The sequence below is a fragment of the Mastigoproctus giganteus genome, chromosome 9 (genome assembly GCF_048544385.1).
Source record: "Mastigoproctus giganteus isolate SK-2022 chromosome 9, ASM4854438v1, whole genome shotgun sequence".
NCBI classification, from domain to species: Eukaryota; Metazoa; Arthropoda; class Arachnida; order Uropygi; family Thelyphonidae; genus Mastigoproctus; species Mastigoproctus giganteus.
In genome coordinates, this window is record NC_143583.1 from 178,298,198 (window position 1) to 178,316,092 (window position 17,895).

General features: G+C 34.9%; 1 protein-coding gene across 1 annotated transcript in view; it reads left to right on the plus strand.

Annotated features, from left to right (window-relative positions):
• qin (tudor domain-containing protein qin) overlaps positions 1 to 17,895 on the plus strand; it is a 571,075-nt gene that overhangs the window by 142,714 nt on the left and 410,466 nt on the right. The window contains exons 12-13 of the mRNA XM_090381133.1: positions 1,308 to 1,443; positions 14,899 to 14,970. Of these exons, the coding sequence (XP_090237259.1) occupies positions 1,308 to 1,443; positions 14,899 to 14,970 (208 nt within the window). The remainder of the gene's footprint in view (positions 1 to 1,307; positions 1,444 to 14,898; positions 14,971 to 17,895) is intronic.

A 17,895-nucleotide genomic window follows, 5' to 3' on the forward strand; every position in this document is an offset into this window, starting at 1 on the left:
CAGACTCAACACTGCATTGTCCACCAACATCAATTGGATGCACTTCCTTAGATTTTGCGTTTCTTAACTAACAGCATAACCCTTCCTCCCTTCCTGTCCTGTCCATCCTTTCTCTACATGTTACTTGCACCCAAAGGCATCCATTGGTGTGTTGTACCAGGTGTTTGGACTCTCTGGCTGGCACACTAATTTCCAGTCCTCCATTGTCCAACCAGTGTGTTGTTGACACTGCGGAATTTACCATTAACAATGATCAGTGGTGAGGAGGCGTCTCTTGGGTTGTCTGGTGTGGAACCACATATGTCTGAGTATGTGGTGCAATATCATTTAGAATATTGTTCTTGAAATCCCCATAGCGTATTGTGATATCAACTGACACAGTAACCTGCCATTGAGCCTGAAGAGTTTGCTGCACCCCTTTCTCATGAACATCCACCTTCTGTAATCCTTTACAGTTCTGTCAGTGGTAGATGGTTTGACACCATTCTTTGTGTGCCTTAACCATAGTGGGCCATGAGCAACTGACAAGATGTGCCATTTCAAATGTGGAAGCACCCAACTCGTGAGCTCCCACAGTAGTGCCATTTTGAAACTCTGTGACATCTTTACTGCATCCTGTAACTGCTACTTTATCACTTTGACTTGCACAACCAGATGCAAATTACCACTGCTCTAGCATACAAAGCTGTTCAGCTTTTTATATTGAGCTATGTGTAATAGTCCATTACGGATGGGTCACTGAGCGTACATGCAAGTTAATTTCCATAAAGTTGATCATTTTGTTTCTTGGTTAGTGTGTTATTTCTTTTCTAATAGATTAATGTGTTGGTTTCAGAATTTTTTTTTAGACCATTGTGTGTCTTATGTGTCAGTCATATTCAACAGTGATTACACTATGCAATTTAAATTGCATATCATTGTTTGTTTCTTCATTAGGTTCATTTAGGCAGATCTCTATGTAAAGATATTTTGCTTGTAAGTTTGATACAACTAAATAATTTTTATTGTCATATTATATGTATTATTACACTTTGTAATTCAGGTTGTATATCAGTGGTTCCCAAGCTTTGTACCATGGCCCTCAAGTGTGCCATGATAGAAAAAACTCCATTGAGTTCAATGTTAATGACCCTTTAGGTATTTTGCAAATATAGCATCCTTTACCTTCAAGTTTATACAAATGACAAATGTTTGGGATCCACTGTTGTGTCTATCTAGTTTTTAGTTAAAAGTACTTTTCTTTATTATTTGTCACTGAAATAGATTTTTTAAAGTGCTATGAAAGTTTATTCTCTTTCCCTTTTCAGATGCTCGTCATGTGCTTACCAACCATTATTGTTCACTTAATGCATTGCAGATTGTTCAGAAATTGCAATCTGTTAATGATCTGCCTTGTTACCTAGTTCCATTGTCATCTACAGATGTAGAACACAGCACTGTCAGGTATTTTTGTGAAATTATCAGGGCTAGTGAATTATCCATTATGGTTTGAATGTGAGGAAATATTACCTTAAAAATTGCCTGATTGCTATATTATATCTGATACAAGAAATCTTTGTATAAAATATAACTTTTGTAAGAAGCTATATAGAAATGAAAAAACTGAACTCTATTTTGTTACATTGCAACTTCCTGTAATCAGACTTTTAAAATTCTCATTTTTATATTGTCTAAATGGTATATACTACAGTCCCATTTTGGTTTTTTTCTGCAACTTTGTATTCCTTAATTTTGAAAGGAGTTTAAGAAAGCACACAGGAAGTCACACTAGCTTGCTAAAACTGCTGTGGCTGTAGAGTGCACAAAGTTTGTAAATTAAATAAAAATTTTAAAAAAAAATAGCAAAACCAAACAAATTATTTAAATATAAACTGCTGCTTTCATCTGCCATGGCCTCAACAAATCAGGAGTGGACCACTGAGCCTCAGTAAACAAAAGGACATTTCATTTCAATAATATTCTACATGGTTTCTTTCCCGGTATATAATGCAAAATGAAACAAGCATTTCTAACACTTTTTTCTGATGGAAGATAATATGTTCTGAAATATATTACTTTTGCATTTTCTTTTAGAGGTGCTAATAATTTTTAAGACTTCAAAATTTCTTTTAATATTCCTTTTCAACACCTCAACTCAGTAAATATCTAACATTGTGACAGTGGGGGGGGAATAAGTTATTTCAATTAATTATTTATGAATGGTAAATTTACTATATCCAGGTAAAATTAGGATATTATAGATTCAACTACAGGATGATATAATAAACAGATCTCTCAAAGGTTATTAATGAAGTGCTGATTAGATTAGTTGGTGTTTGTGGAAGGCTAACTGGTAAGTTACTGATTTCATATTTAATGTATGAAGTAATGTTTCAGTTTATAAAAAGCATCACATATGAATCGGATTCATTACATCTTATTCAAGTATGCAAGTTGAAAGGGTTAAGTGGGGATAGGGAATGGCATTTAGTGATGCTCATTAGAATAATCAATCCTCTTTTCCCAAGACTGTGAGAGGGGGAGCTGAATGATGATTACACAGGCATTTATTGTGCGTTGATACCACAGCATTCACTGTAGACTGATCAGTGGTGAGGAGAGGACATCTCTTGGGTCGGGTGTGTGGAACCCCATACATCCAATTGTGCTGTGCATTGCCATTTGAGCTGTTGCGATGTCAGATGTCACACAGTAACCTGCTGTTGAGCCCATATGTGCTCCACTCTTCACTCACTGTTAACAACCACCTTGTGTGATATTTTATAGTACTGTTGGCAAGAGGATGTTTAACCTATTCAGCACCATTCTTTGTACACTTTAACCACAGTGGGCTGTGAGCAACTGACAAGACATGCTGTTTCCAACATGGAAGCAACCAGTACACAAGTCTCCGTGGTGCCTCCGTAGCCAGGTGGGAAGGAGCAGCAGTGCGTAGCACACGCTTCTTGATTAGACCAGGGTTCGAGCCTGTCACCACCGAATACGGAGGATGCAGAAAGGTCAGGGAATGACCACCACATATCCCGGAGCAATATGGCCTTAATTGCTAATGCTCCTAAAAACCAAATAACAAACAAACAAACAAGTCTCCATAAAAAAAAAAACCTTACTTTTGCTTTTAAACAAAAGTAAGTAACTCATTTTAGAAAATTTACATCCTGAAAAGGATCAGTGCTTTCAATGTTAACGTGAATAAATTAATGTAATAACATTTATTCGAAAATATTCAAAAACTTTAAGTACAATACATAATAACATTTAATGAGAAAATTTTGGTTAATAATTTAAAAAATTTTAAATGCTGTTTCAGTTCACTTTCTGCATGGGCCGTATAAAAATTATTCTCAGACTGTAGGTTGGACACCATTGATGTAGAAGATTAATGTAGTTAATGTATTACAATGCAGAGAATGAGAAGGGCATTGTGTATCCTAATATTCAACCTGCTATTAGACCAGTCCCACATGGAGATAACCTTCCGATCCATACTTTCCACTTATATTGAAGAATGTAGCAGCAGAGAATACTGAAAGTGAAGCTTCCAAAAATCCATATAATCATCTTTGAGGTCTACACTCAAAACATTGATGCTGGTCCTCAATTGTTTTCACAGCATGAACTCAATGATCTGGTAAGAGATTTAAATTTACCAAAGGAATCTGCAGAACTCCTTGGTTCTAGACTTAAGTCAAAAACACTTTTAGCACATGGGATTTTTTCTCATGGGGCAGAATGAGAACTAGTCTCCTACTTTTCCGAGGATGATTATATGGATTTTTGCAGTAATATAAATGGTTTAATGAACTATTTTGGTGCCTCTGTAGCCAGGTGGGAAGGAGCAGCAGTGTGTCGCACATGCTTCTTGATTAGACCGGGGTTCGAGCTTGTCACTACCAAATACGGAGGACACGGAAAGGTCAGAGAATGACCACCACATATTCCCAGAGCAATATGGCCTTAGTTGCTAATGCTCCTAAAAACCAAATAACAAACAACAATGAACTATTTAGGAATTATATAGTTACAATCCTACAGAGTGGAGACTTTTTACTAACTTGTCAAAGAGGAGTCTCATAGGCATGTTGCTCCACAATGGAAATAAATATGGGTCAATTCCAGTAATTCACTCTGTGCATTTGGAAAAAAACATAGGAGAACGTGAAATTTTTGACAAATATTAAGTATGAAGAACATGGTTGGTTGGTCTACTGACTATCACTTCAAAGTCTGCTGACTTTAAAGTGATAGGCATGTTACTTGAATAGCAATCTGGCTACACAAAAATGCCCTGCTTTTTATGTGAGTGGGACAGTCAGGCAAGGAATAAGCACTGAGATGTCAAAGTTTGGACAAAAGGGTCAGTTTGTTGCCTGGATCAAAGAACATGGTTCATAAACTACTAGTAGATCCCCGCCCCAAACTGTCTTCCTTCCATCCCAGCACATCAAACTGGTTTTGATGAAACAATTGAAAGCTTTAACTTAGAAAGATCCCTGCTCCAACTACCTTTATACTAATTTCCATCGATCACCCAAGAGAAGCTAAAAGTATTTTTGTTGGTACTGAAATTTGTAAACTGATGCGGGACCAAGATTTTGAGGGAACTATGAATAAAAGAGAAAAACAGGCATGGATTAACTTCAGGTCTGTTGTTGAGAACTTCTTAGGGAACAAGGATTCAAACTACACGAATATGATTGAAAAAATGTTGGCAAACTTCAAGAAGCTAGGATGCAACACGAGCGTCATGGTATGTTTTTTACACTCACACATCAACTACTTCATAGAAAATCTAGGAAGTGTTAGTGAAGAACAGAGGGGTGAGAGGTTTCACCAGGACATTAAAGACATGTTAATGTCTTTAATGTCTTGTACAGGAATGGGATACACTTAAATAGAAAGGGTGCAAGAATATTTGCTGATGCTATCTAGCCAGTATTAGGTGGGCTGGAAAACTGCTAGCTTGGGGGGGGGGGCGATTCACAGACTAAAAGGTTAAAAGTAGCCACAGGCAGAGGCGAAAGTGATTCTAGCGCAACTTCTAATAGAATAAGTATCGACCTGGAGCGAGGGGTGCTGGGGGTTTCAGGGACTGATGGCAGTCATCGTGAAACAGGTGGGTATATGGGATGTGTCAGGGTAACTAGGAATAGGAATAGGTGCATGTACAGTGAAACTTCCCTTTAACGGACAGCCATGGGGAATGAAAATCTGTCAATTAGAGAGAAGTGTCCGCTAACAAGTCTGAGGGAGAAAAAAGAAAGAAAGAAAGAAAGAAAGAAAGAAAGAAAAATCAAACGTTTAATGTAAAATTAAACACTGGCTAACAAGAACATCGGCATAAAAGTTAACGGACACTACATCAATAACTTAAGATATGCCGATGACACAGCACTAATAGCGGATTCAGAACAAGATTTACAGACCATCTTGAACGAAGTGGACATAGAAAGCCAAGCATGGGGGCTACGAATCAACAAAAAGAAAACAAAGGTGATGAAGGTCAGCAGGACTGCAAGCAAAATCACGATCAAACTAAACAACGAAAAATTAGAGCAAATACACCGCTTCAAGTATCTCGGAGTACTCATTGATGACCAGCTGAACCATGAGGCCGAAATCAAAAGCAGAATTGAACAAGCCAGGCAGGCATTCACCAAATGGAGAACCCTCCTCACCGACAGAAGCTTGAACATCATGCTCAAATTACGCACATTGAAATGCTACATCTGGCCAATACTGCTCTACGGTTCTACAAAAAAGCTCCAGGCCTTCGAAATGTGGCTCTACCGAAGAATGCTGAAAATTCCGTGGACAGCCAAGATAACCAACGCACAGGTCCTGCAGGACATGCACACGGAACGGGACCTGCTCAAAACCATCATCAGCAGGAAATGCAAATACCTATGTGACATCGCTAGGAACCAACAAAAATATCACCTACTACCACTCATCCTGGAGGGAAAGATCGAAGGCAAGAAACGCCCAGGCAGACCGAAAATGGCATGGCTAGATAACATCAACACCTGGCTTCACATGACAACAGCACAAATTCTACACGCAGTGCTAGACAGAGAACAATATCAAAACGAAGTCGCAAACGCCATTCGGTAGCATTAAAGAAGAAGAGAGAATGTAAAATTAAATTAAAATATATACAGATTTTGAACAATATTTTTGTAAATAATATACATACAATTGCGCTATGCATATTATGACTTTATCTTAAGAAAAATGCATACAGTAATCACTTATTTTCTTCTGCACCTTCTTCCGGCTGATAATTTTGTTTTCAACATTTGTTTGGGGTGAAGAAACCATCGAAAGTCCTTCAGTATCTTCTTCAGCGGCGAAAAACATTTTTAAACGATTGATTTGTATGAGCGCTTCTAATTTCATCAGTGGTTCGTCGTTAATATGTTCTTCAACAGAATGACCTCCTTCCATTTCTTCATCCTCATGAGGAACTTCTTGAAAAATATCGATGATAATGTCGTTGATATCTAGAGCACCATCTTCTGTAGTGAGGTTCGAGTCTTTTTTTTTATAGCCAGGGTCACTTGTAGCTGAAGTATCGTACATTATCAATAGATGTTGAAGTTCTTGTTCTTCTTGGTGCTCAACATTGCTGTTCACAACTTCAATTTTTGCGTTTGAGAAGCAAGACTTTACAAAACAGTTCACGACACTTTGTTTTCTAATTGCATTTACTGAAGAGGAAATCCATTGAATTGCATCTAGGATGCTGATTTTCTTTGCAAGGTCACTCCCACATGTTACATCGTTCATGTTTGCAATGAGATGTCTTAAAACACGTTTTCTGTAGTGAAGTTTAAAATTTTTTATTATCCCTTGATCCAAGGGCTGACACTCTGCAGATATGTTTGGTGGCAGAAAAACGATTTGAATGTTAGACAATTCAATGTGCGGGTGAGATGCAGCATTGTCCATGAAAAGAATAATTTTTCTGTTTTGACGAATCATGTTTTGGTTAAAGTGACTTATCCATTCGCTCATGATATCTCGTGTCATCCACACTTTTTTATTAGACTTCCAGTCAACATTCAAAAGATTCAACTTTTTGCCCTTGAAACAACGAGGATTTTGTGGTTTTCCTATAACAAGAGGTTGTTCAAAGTCTCCCAGCATATTTGTACACAATAGTACAGTCAAGCGTTCCTTAGAAATTTTTCCACCCTGGCACTTTTCGTTTTTTAGACTCATTGTTTTTTCAGGAAGAGCTTTAAAAAACAACCCTGTTTCGTCACAGTTGTAAATATCCTTAGCTTCAAAATCACGGCATAACTCTTCCAATTTGATGGTCCACTCTGTTACAACCCCAGTATCAACAGATCCACCTTCACCACTTACGGTTTTCCAAGAAGCTTTGAACTCATTTACTCCCATAGATTTCGCAACCTCCAAAGCCTTTTCCCTAATAATAGGCCCATTAATGGAAATTTTTTTTAGCATGTGCGCGACAAAACCACTCATACATAACATTGTCAATTTGAAGTCCAACAGTTTTCGGGAATGATTTTTGAACGTGATCATTTCTGTGTTGCCAAAATTGTTTGAGCAGTTAATTTTTTTTCTTTAGGATGTCGCTTACCTACATCTTCCTGATTTTGAATTTTGCAGCGAGATTGTGAACACTATTTTTTTGCTGATCATACGCATTAATGAGTTCGACTTTATCTTTTAAAGTTAAATGTTTATGAGAAGACATTGTACACTTCACATGACACTGAACAAAACTGAAAACTGAAACTCAAAAGACGAAAGGCCAACCAAATTCACCCCGCCCCCTGCACACACCGAATTCATCAGAAGTTTTACACGTACCTTAAAAATTCTTGAAAAAGGGTTTACAACCATGACGTAAACCTTGATAAAATTCAGAGAATCGGAAATAGAAAATAGATTGAGGCAATATGTGGAAGAAAAGTTCCTAGAAAAAGGGCCGTGAGCTCTCTCCCGCAGTCCGTTATGGGGAGATCAAATTAAGTGCTAATCTAAACGAAACAGTGCAGATTGCCTGTCCACGTCCGTTACAGAGAATGTCCGCTAGACAGAAGCTGAAAACACGTTAAAACCAATGGAGGTGAGTTGGGGAATTTGAAAATGTCCATTAACGAGAGGTGTCCGTTAGGAGAAGTTTCACTGTATACCAATGCTAGAAGTATAGTAAATGAATTTGAAGTGTTGGTCAAGACATCAAAGGTGGATATTGTTGGGATATCAGAAACGTGGTGTCACACTGATATTAGGAATGCAGAATTGGAATTTGGGGAGTACATTGTGTACAGAAAGGATAGGAAGGGAGGAGGTGTAATGCTGTTCATTAAGAAAAACAAAATCGAAAGAAGTGCATCCAATTGATATAGATCAGGGCTTCTTAAACTTTTTTCATTCACGACCCCATTTATGATTGCGAGTTTCTTGGCGACCCCATATAAATATAAAAGAAAGATAAATTAATATTTTTTGATGATTTATTTATTAGGTAACAATATACATATACATATGAAAATATATAGTTTTAGAATTCGTTTTGAAACATACAAAAATCTAAAATTAAAAATTGCACAAAAAATTGTAAAATTGTATTTATTATAGTTACAAAAATTATATGCCCTATTTTTCATCAAAATTGCATTTTTTGCAATAACATAAATAAAAGGGGATTCTGACCGTCTTAGTTCGCTCAAATATATTCGAACGCAGTCGTTGAGTGGTAAGTATTAAATTAAAGCAAAAAATTTAATGAGATGGATGTGCCTGTTTTTTATTGCATAACAAATTAAATCTTGGTGGAATGTTTGACACTGCTGGACGTAAGACCTCTTCAACATTTTTTAGCGCTGAACGATACTGGGATTTAATATGTGTTAAAGCTGAGAAAGTAACTTCACATAAATATGTGTTGTTGAATGGCAGAAGTACATTTAACGCCATATCAGCGATTGTGGGAAATTCAGTTCTAGTTCCGATCCAGAATTCAGTCAAGGACTTTTTTTGAAATTGTAGTTTTAAGTTTGAGTCACTCGAAAGCTCAGCAAATTCCTCTTGAGCTTTAAGTGGCAGGTGATCAATCTCACTTAAGCCAATCCAAAACGGCTTTTGAATCCAAACTATTTTTTGGAAATCAATATTTAATATAAAATATGTACGGAACTGTGTTTCTAGCGCTTTTAAGTGATCTACAATAATTTTTGCAATAAAAGTTTTACAATGAATTTTCTCGATTATAAAATTGTCGACACTGGAAAACATTTCGAACGAATTTTTTTCTACCTACTTTTCCAAATGTTGATCTTTTTGATAAAACTTTCAATTTTATCATTCGAAGTAAATATATCGCAATTTTTTCCTTGGAGAGACAAGTTGAGATCGTTTAATTTCGCAAAAATATCTGACAACTAACACAGCTTGGATAGCCATAAGTCATTTTGAAAAAAAGCAGCAAGTTCACATTTTCGTTCGGTTAAAAATATTTCGATCTCGTCCTTTAATAGCAATAATCTTCTTAAACTTTGACCTCTTGACAACCATCTTACTTCTGCATGTAATAATAAAGTTGTGTAGTTGGAATCCGTATCCTTACAGAGATTTGAAAATAAGCGGCTGTTAAGGGCATTGCTCTTAATAAAATTTATAATCTTAACAGCATCCTGAAGCACATCGTTCAATTCTGGTGCTAATTTTTTTGCTGCAAGGCCTCTCGGTGAATAAGGCAGTGAGTAAAAGTTATATGATCATAATGAGCAGCTTGAAAAAATGATTTAAAACCAAAATTTTTGCCGGTCATCACTCCTGCACCATCTGTGCATATTCCACAGCAATTTTTCCATTCTAAACCTTCAGTTTTTAAAAATTCGTCAACTTTACAATATATGTCTTTCCCTGTAGTATGGTCTTCCATAGGACGACAAAATAACAATTCTTCCTCCACGCTTTCTTTATATACGTACCTGACATATACTAACAACTGAGCCAATTTAGTAATATCAGTTGTTTCGTCCAACTGAATTGAAAATTTTGGGCTTTCTTTAATTCTTGTAATAAGTTGCACTAATTGGTCCTTGTTAATATCAGAAATTCTATTCGAGACAGTGTCGTTCGACAAAGGAATTTTTCGAATATCATCGCCATATTTACTTCCATGTAGTATTTCTACCGTTTTAATAGCAGCAGGTAATACAAGATCTTCTCCAATGGTGAACGGCTTTTTATTTTTAGCAATACAGTATGAAACTTCATATGACACTAGTAAACATTTTTCACTAACGGTTATAAATTTTTCAAATGATTTTTTTTCTTTATTTAAAGATTTATACAGTCTTTCAAAATATTCTTTTGGTTTATTGACATACGAAACATGCTTTGATTCAAGATGTCTTTTTAATTTTGATGGTTTCATACTCTCCGGAGCCAATAATTCATTGCAGATCAAACAAAGAGGTTGTTCATTACCCTTACAATTTTGAAATGTAAAGCCAAATTGAAGAAAAGACTCATCATATTTTCTTTTTCGCACATAAGATGCCTGTTTTTCAATATTTTGTCCTGCCTGAGAAGAGTTTGTAGCATTATTATCTGCGTCATTGCTATTCTTATTTAAGTTCAGCCATGCGTCATTGCTATTCTTATTTAAGTTCTCATTTAAGTTTATCCATGACCAAAAATTATTTTGATCCTAAAATACAATAAATGTATAAAAATAACATATTGCATATAATAATTGATTTATTAATTACCGAATAAATAAAAAAAACTAAAATCTCGTTACGGCGGAACACTGACAATTGACTAGACTAGAAGAGCGTCAATACTACACTAGTTCACATCACAGTCAGTGTTATTGAATCATAGTCTCGCTGCACGTGTGCGCGCGCATTCCTCCCTTTGTTTGTGTGCAGGTGTGTGAGTGTGACTCTTCACAAATACACATCTAAATGTTATAAAATCGTGTATTTAAATATTTGACATTAAAATCTCTTGCGACCCCAGAATTTTGCTACGCGACCCCAAATGGGGTCGCGACCCATAGTTTAAGAAGGCCTGATATAGATGAACAGTGCACTATTGAGTTAGTTTGGTGTGACATAAGCACTGCGAAAGCAAAAATAAGAGTAGGAGTGTGTTATAAGCCTAATGACTCGAATGAGTACAATGAACAATTGTACAGAGAAATAGACTGGGCTTGTAAATCAGAATGTCTTATAATGAGGGATTTTAACTTCCCAGATATTGACTGGAACTTGTGGGTTGGTCACGCACACACTAGTCAGACTCTTGTGGATTTATTGGATGATTGTTTTCTGCAGCAGCATGTTCGAGAGGCAACCAGAGAGGGTAATACAGTAAACCCCCGCTATTCGCGGTTTCGCGTATTCATGGTCGCTGATTTAATATAAAATGAAACCTAAAAAAATGTGAATTTTACAGTGCCGTGAACATTTTCCGTCATAAAAAAACATGGGCGGGCTAAAATTATCTTTCCCAGTCAAAATAGCGCTCAGTGGGTGGGGGGTGAGGGGTGACAAAATTGCGAGCCTGGATGTTTCTTGCTAATCCTTGTTCAGTATGTGTTTTGCACTTGTCATGGAACGTTTCGTTGTTTGCTTTTAATTTATATGCTTATAAATTGAACAAATTTATCAATTTATAAATTGATATGCTTCCAAAAGTGATAAATCTACCGTTTTGCAGTGTAAAACAGACTTTTTCGAGTGTGTTAATGGAAGAAAGTGATTTTATTGTGGACAAGTTCTTTCTAATCCGTACAAAAATATGGCTACGAATAACAAGGGAAATGTGAAAAGATCGAAGAAGGTGATGACTAGCGAATAAAATTGAGTTATTAGATAAAATTTCTAATGGTGAAAGTGTCTCCTCAGTGGCAAAACATTTATAAAATCAATGAGTCAACGGTACGATCAATTAAGAAATCGGAAGAAAAAAATCCGCCGTAGTGTCCGTGAAAGCGCGCTAATTGTTTCAAAAATTTGCTCTGTAACTCGTGATGTTAAATTAGAAAAAATGGAAAAGGCTTTAAATCTGTGGATTTAAAGCTTTTTAAAGCTTGTGGAAGACCGAACTCAAAATAAAATTCCGTCACATTCACTCATCATTCGTGAAAAGGCAAAACTCCTTTATCAACACTTTAGCGAAACTGGTGATAGCACTGGCGGGATAAGTTTTTTAGCTAGCAAAGGCGCTGGTTTGAAAGATTTGTTTGAAATTTCTAATAAATATTACATTTAATATTAAATTGCTCCTTATTTTCATTTCAATGCCATATGCCTTTCATTTCACTATACTGTCTATGTACATAGTCATATTATGAAGGTAAATATAATACATACATAGACAAAATTTTAGACTAGTTTTTCTTATATATTTCATACTTTGGAACGGAACCCCTTTATTACTATAGGAGCCATAACTCAGTATTCGCGTTTTCGGTATTTGCGGCATTTCTCAGGAACGTAACCCCCGCGAATAGCTGGGGGTTTACTGTACTCTTGATCTGGTTATCAGCAGTGATCATTCGTGTATTAAGAATTTGCAGATAAAGGAACCACTAGGTGGCAGTGATCACAGTGTACTGATGTGGGATTTACTTAAAGATATAATTACCATCAGGGGTAAAGGAAAGGGTTTTTGCTTCCGTAAAGGCAAGTACAGTGGTCTCCGACAGTTTTTGAATTCTGTACAGTGGGACCAACTGACGATGTTACCAACAGTAAATTCTAAGTGGGAAGCATTCAAGGAATTAATCGTGGAAGCTACTAAAAGTTTCATACTTATTAAGAAATATTGTTCAAGGTTTAGGCCTAAATGGTTATCAAATGAACTAATGAGACTCGTGACAGAAGAAATATGCATGGGATGCATATAAATTATCAAGCGACTAAGAAGCCTATGCCAAATTTTTTAAAATGAAAGTGGAGTGCTTCGTGGACTTTTTTACCACACTTCTCTTTTTTAATAATTTTTTCCAACATGTATTTAAATATACAAGTCTGGTAAAAGTAGCATTTTGTTATAATTTCAGTGCCAAATTAATAAAATTTTATATCATGACTTTTGAAATCACTATTAGAAAATGATTCAGAAACACCCTTTTCTGAAAAAATATAACTGCAGGTTAAAATTATATTCCAGTTCCCCAGGCCATCTACTTGAAGTATCACTACAGAGTACAGTTAAAAGCTGGCTGCCATCTCACAGAGCTTGAACAAAATAAATAACATGATGTGGAAGGCAGGTGTCTATGCTTCTTGAACTTAAAAGACTGAGATATACATATCATCTCATGGCAGTTAGTGTCAATAAGCATGATAATTATTGCTATTTTGTATTGTGATACAGAACGTTCATTGTGTTAAAATATAGTAATAGTAATGTTCAGAGCAAAAGTCTCAGACTATGAAAAATCACTGCACATGTCAGGCTTAGCCTCTTTATATATATATAGCTGTGAGAAAACTGGATTTATTACTTAGTGCATCAATCTTGTAATGGGAGCACATTAGTTGCCTTTGTATCGTGCTACTCTAAATGAAAAAGCTTTGTTCCAATACAGAAGTATATTGCTTTTTATTTAAGGTGTGTGCCACCACCCAGGTTTCAGTCCTTTTTGAGATATTATTGGTGGGCACCTAGGCATTGGGAAGACTTGAACAACCCTGTGATGAGATATATCCACAGTATGGGAGATGGTGCTGTAAGTCAAGGTTCTTAAACTGGGGGGTCTCAAAAGAGATTTTGGGGGTTGCAGCAAACATTAAAAACTTGAGTAGATTAGATATTTATTATAGAACTATTGAAATTATTATAAACCAGCAGTTCTTAAACTCTGGTTGTGACCCCTCCAAGGGTCGCTAATAATTTTGTCTTATGAAAAGGGGTCACAGATAAAAAAAAAAAAAAAAAGTTTAAGAAGTAAGCTGTAAGTGAAGCAGAAATAATTAAGTTCAGGGTAAAAGCCTCAAGCTATGAGAGCTGTTAAACATCATTGTACATCCCAGGCATAGCCTCTTTCTTGTAACTGTGAGCAAAGTGGATTTGCCACTTAGTGCATTTTGCAGTTTGCTCACAACTGTGTACAGAAAGAGGCTGTGCCCAACCTATACAATGACTTTTTATAGTTTTCACAGCTTCAGGTTTTCGCTCTGAACTTAATTATGTCTACTTCATTTATTGCACCTCATGTATTGTGGATATATCTCTTTATTGGGATTCTAGGTCTTTGGAGCAGCACACTTTAAATAAAAAGCAATGTGCTTTTTATTTATAGTGCAATACCAAAGAAACTTGTAGTGAAGTGCCTCACAATATGAGATCCATGCACTAACAAACCCAGTCTTATTATAGCTACATGCAGAAAGAAATTAAAATAATTTAATTTATATTACTGTTCTCTTTTCTTCATAATTTGTAAAAATTCTTTGCATAATTTAAATTAAAAATTAAAGAATTTTAAAATTGCATGGCTGAGTTCTGGAATATCACTTATTAGAATCCAACCATTTAAAAAGTTTAAAATTGCTGACCTGTGTTTATGCCCTACTTCGTAGTATAGTGCTTTTGTCACATAGAGCAGTCTGGGTTCAATTACTATTTTGAGTTTTCAAACCCACATAATGTGAAGATCAACCCATGAAAACACACACTTCTATAGGCATAAAATACTGACACAGTATTGCCTAAAATATGCCCTAAAACCATTAATAATAGTTAGAATAACGGCTACATCCTTTGTTATTTATTGTCAGTAATTTCCAATTTTGTGAGTTATTTGGCTTTCATAGTTAGTTTATATTGAAGTACATTGTTTTGATTACTTAATTGAATTAATTGTGTTGAACACTGTGTTTTTACTTTCAGATTGTTGTTTGATCCAGAAACTGTCAAAGTTCTTAAATCCCATGGAAAAATTGAATCTGACATAACACGAAGGTAAGATAATTCATTGCTGACCATCTGATGGATGTTTAACTGTTTTTGTGTAGTCAATATTATCTGTTATCACTATCCCCATGTAGTTGAATTTATAAACTTGCTCAGTGGTTTGCCTTTTCAGGTTTTATCTTTATCATTTCTCCTTTGTGTCCTATTTTGATTACTTTAGTTTCCTTGATGTTCGTTGTCATTGTAGATTGCACATGTGCTGACCAATTGAGTAATCAGAGTTTCTAACTTGGTCTTTGTATCTGCAATTAATATAATGCCATTGTGTATTTTTTGTGGTTTATATTCAGTTCATTTATCTTAATGCATTTCTTTTTCTTGTGTCGGTTTTTTTCACAACTTCATTTAGATAAATCTTGAAAAGGTAGGGCAACACATGACAACTTTACATGACATCCTTTTCAGTTTAATTTTGTCCATTGTTATACAGTGTGGATCCCCTCTTTATGATATTAATCCATTCTAGAGACACCATCATATTATGAAAATATCATAACTTGTTTAAAACATGCTATGAAAATATCATAGCATGTTTTTTGGGAATTCGTTCCAACACCTCGGAAGTTGAAATTTTTGTCGTATAACTAAGCTGTTTATCTCTGAAAGGTAATTTTTATAATGGAAATTGCATTAGGTTTATATAGAATAGTGAATACTGTATTTTCAAATAAGCACAACACAAAAAACCACTTCAGCTAAAGGATGCAAAAACAAAACATACAGCCAACACGTTTACAAACACTGCTATTGGCTGAAAGGAAGAAGTGGTCCAGTCAGAAATAATTTAATCCTATCGTAAAGTGAAATAAGTGCTGGATCATTATCATATTTTCGATTATAAGAATCATTTTTGAGTGGCTTTGTGATATTTTTCTAAAGCACATTTCTGGAGGTCACTACCATAAAACAATAAAAACAATTTGCGGTTTCTGGTTTATTGATCTTTTCTGTTAGAGAAATCTGTTATAAGTGGGTAGTAAACTCAATATTATGGCATTTGTTATAATACTGATAGCTGGAATTCTGTTGTTATTATGATGAAATGTGTTTCCCCTTCCATGAAATCTTCAATTATATAAAAAACAAATAAATTTTCAGAATCTTCTCTTCATCCTATTTTTTAAGCTTCGTAAACTTGTTACTACATATCTCACTTGTGCATATCATGTTAGTTGTCAATTTGTGTGCGCTGTGTTCTTTGCCTTTGATTGGTTATTTTATATTTTTTTTTTTTACTGTTTTAAATCTTACAACCAAAAAAAAGTCATTGAACAGAAATATCAATTAGTTAGTATATACATATTACAGTATTAATTAAGTTATGTACGTAAGTGTAATTTTATTTTTATTTTGCTAACCTGTCGAAAATATTCTTCCATTTTCACTTATCATTTAATTTTGTTAATTGCTAAGGTAATAAAGCGTAAATTTGTGCTTTATATATTTTTACTTTTATGGCCTGTGGATAATATTCCTCCTATTTTCACTTATTGGAATCGCTGTTTAATAGAATTAAAATAATTCAATTCGCAAATGTTATCACAATGACCAGTATTTACTACTTATCATATAGTGAATGATATTTTATTATGGAGAGGCCATCATAAAGTGATTTCATTGTGCAGTGAACCAGTCATAAAGCAGGGTCCACTGTATTTCTCTTTTTGACTATTGCGCATTATAGCCTTAGTTGCTAATGTGCCAATAAAACCCAACAACAACCCAACTTTTTGACTATTGCCATAGTATCTTTATGGTTCAGAAAGTTTATTTTTTGTCTATGTCTGATTGGTTTAGGATATCAACCAGTTTTCCTGTATTTATAAAGTCAAAAGCTTGTTTAAAATCAAAGCAACAGAGTAAATCTTTGTCTTTTTTCCCATTGTAGTTTGGCTATCTGTAGTATTGTAAATATTTTTTTTTTTTTTTTTGCATAATCCTGCTAAAATTTCTTACTCCTTAAATTTTTTTTTTAATTCTTCTTATTGTATTTTGAAGGATGCTTATAAAGCTTTTATGTGCATGACCAAGGAGGTTTATTAGCCTATTAATTTTTGCAGTCTTTTACTACTTTTTTTTTTTTTTTTTTTTGTATATTTGAATTATGCAGCCAGTTCTCCAGTCCTTGGGCTGGAGAACTCTCATGGATTCAGGTATCTTGTCTATGGTGCCTTGCTTCATTTTGTCTAGTCTATTACCAATTTTATTTCTTTTCTCAGTGTCTGTATTTTTAATTGTATATCTTTATTTTTTTAATTAAAAACTCAAAGATACTGAGAAGAAGAAAAGAAGTAAAATATGCAATAGCCAAAACCGAAAAATCTTTTTTTTAATTAAAAACTCAAAGATACTGAGAAGAAAAGTAAAATGTGCAATAGACCAAACCAAACAAGGCAAAGCCTCCATAGACAAGATACCAAACAAGTATGTTTTGCAATTTTGAAGATAATACCACTGAATTTTTCGATGGTATTTTCTTCAGAGAATAGGTTTAAAAGATGTTTTGTCTGTGTTTTCCTCATTTTCTTTGATCTCTCTCTCTCTCTCTCTCTCTCTCTCTCTCACTCACTCATTATATAGTAGTGTTACGGGTGTGATACATAATTCATGGAAATGTCCTTAGTTGTTTTTGTGTCATGTTGCTCACATACGCTTTTGCATTGCAACCATCCTTGTTTCTGTTTTTTTTTTTTGTGTAATCTATGCAACAAATTCAGCAGTTTGTATATTCTCTTATTTTCACTTGAGTTTTCTCTATTAAGATCATTTTTTGTTTTTCTTTTTTCTTCCCATTTGTTTAAAATTTCAGTGTTATCAATTCATTGTTAGACTTATGGTATCTTTCCAATTTATTTTTCTCAGCCTCTAAAACTGTTTCCCTTTCTCCCTTATTCTGTTTTCCTTTGTTAATGT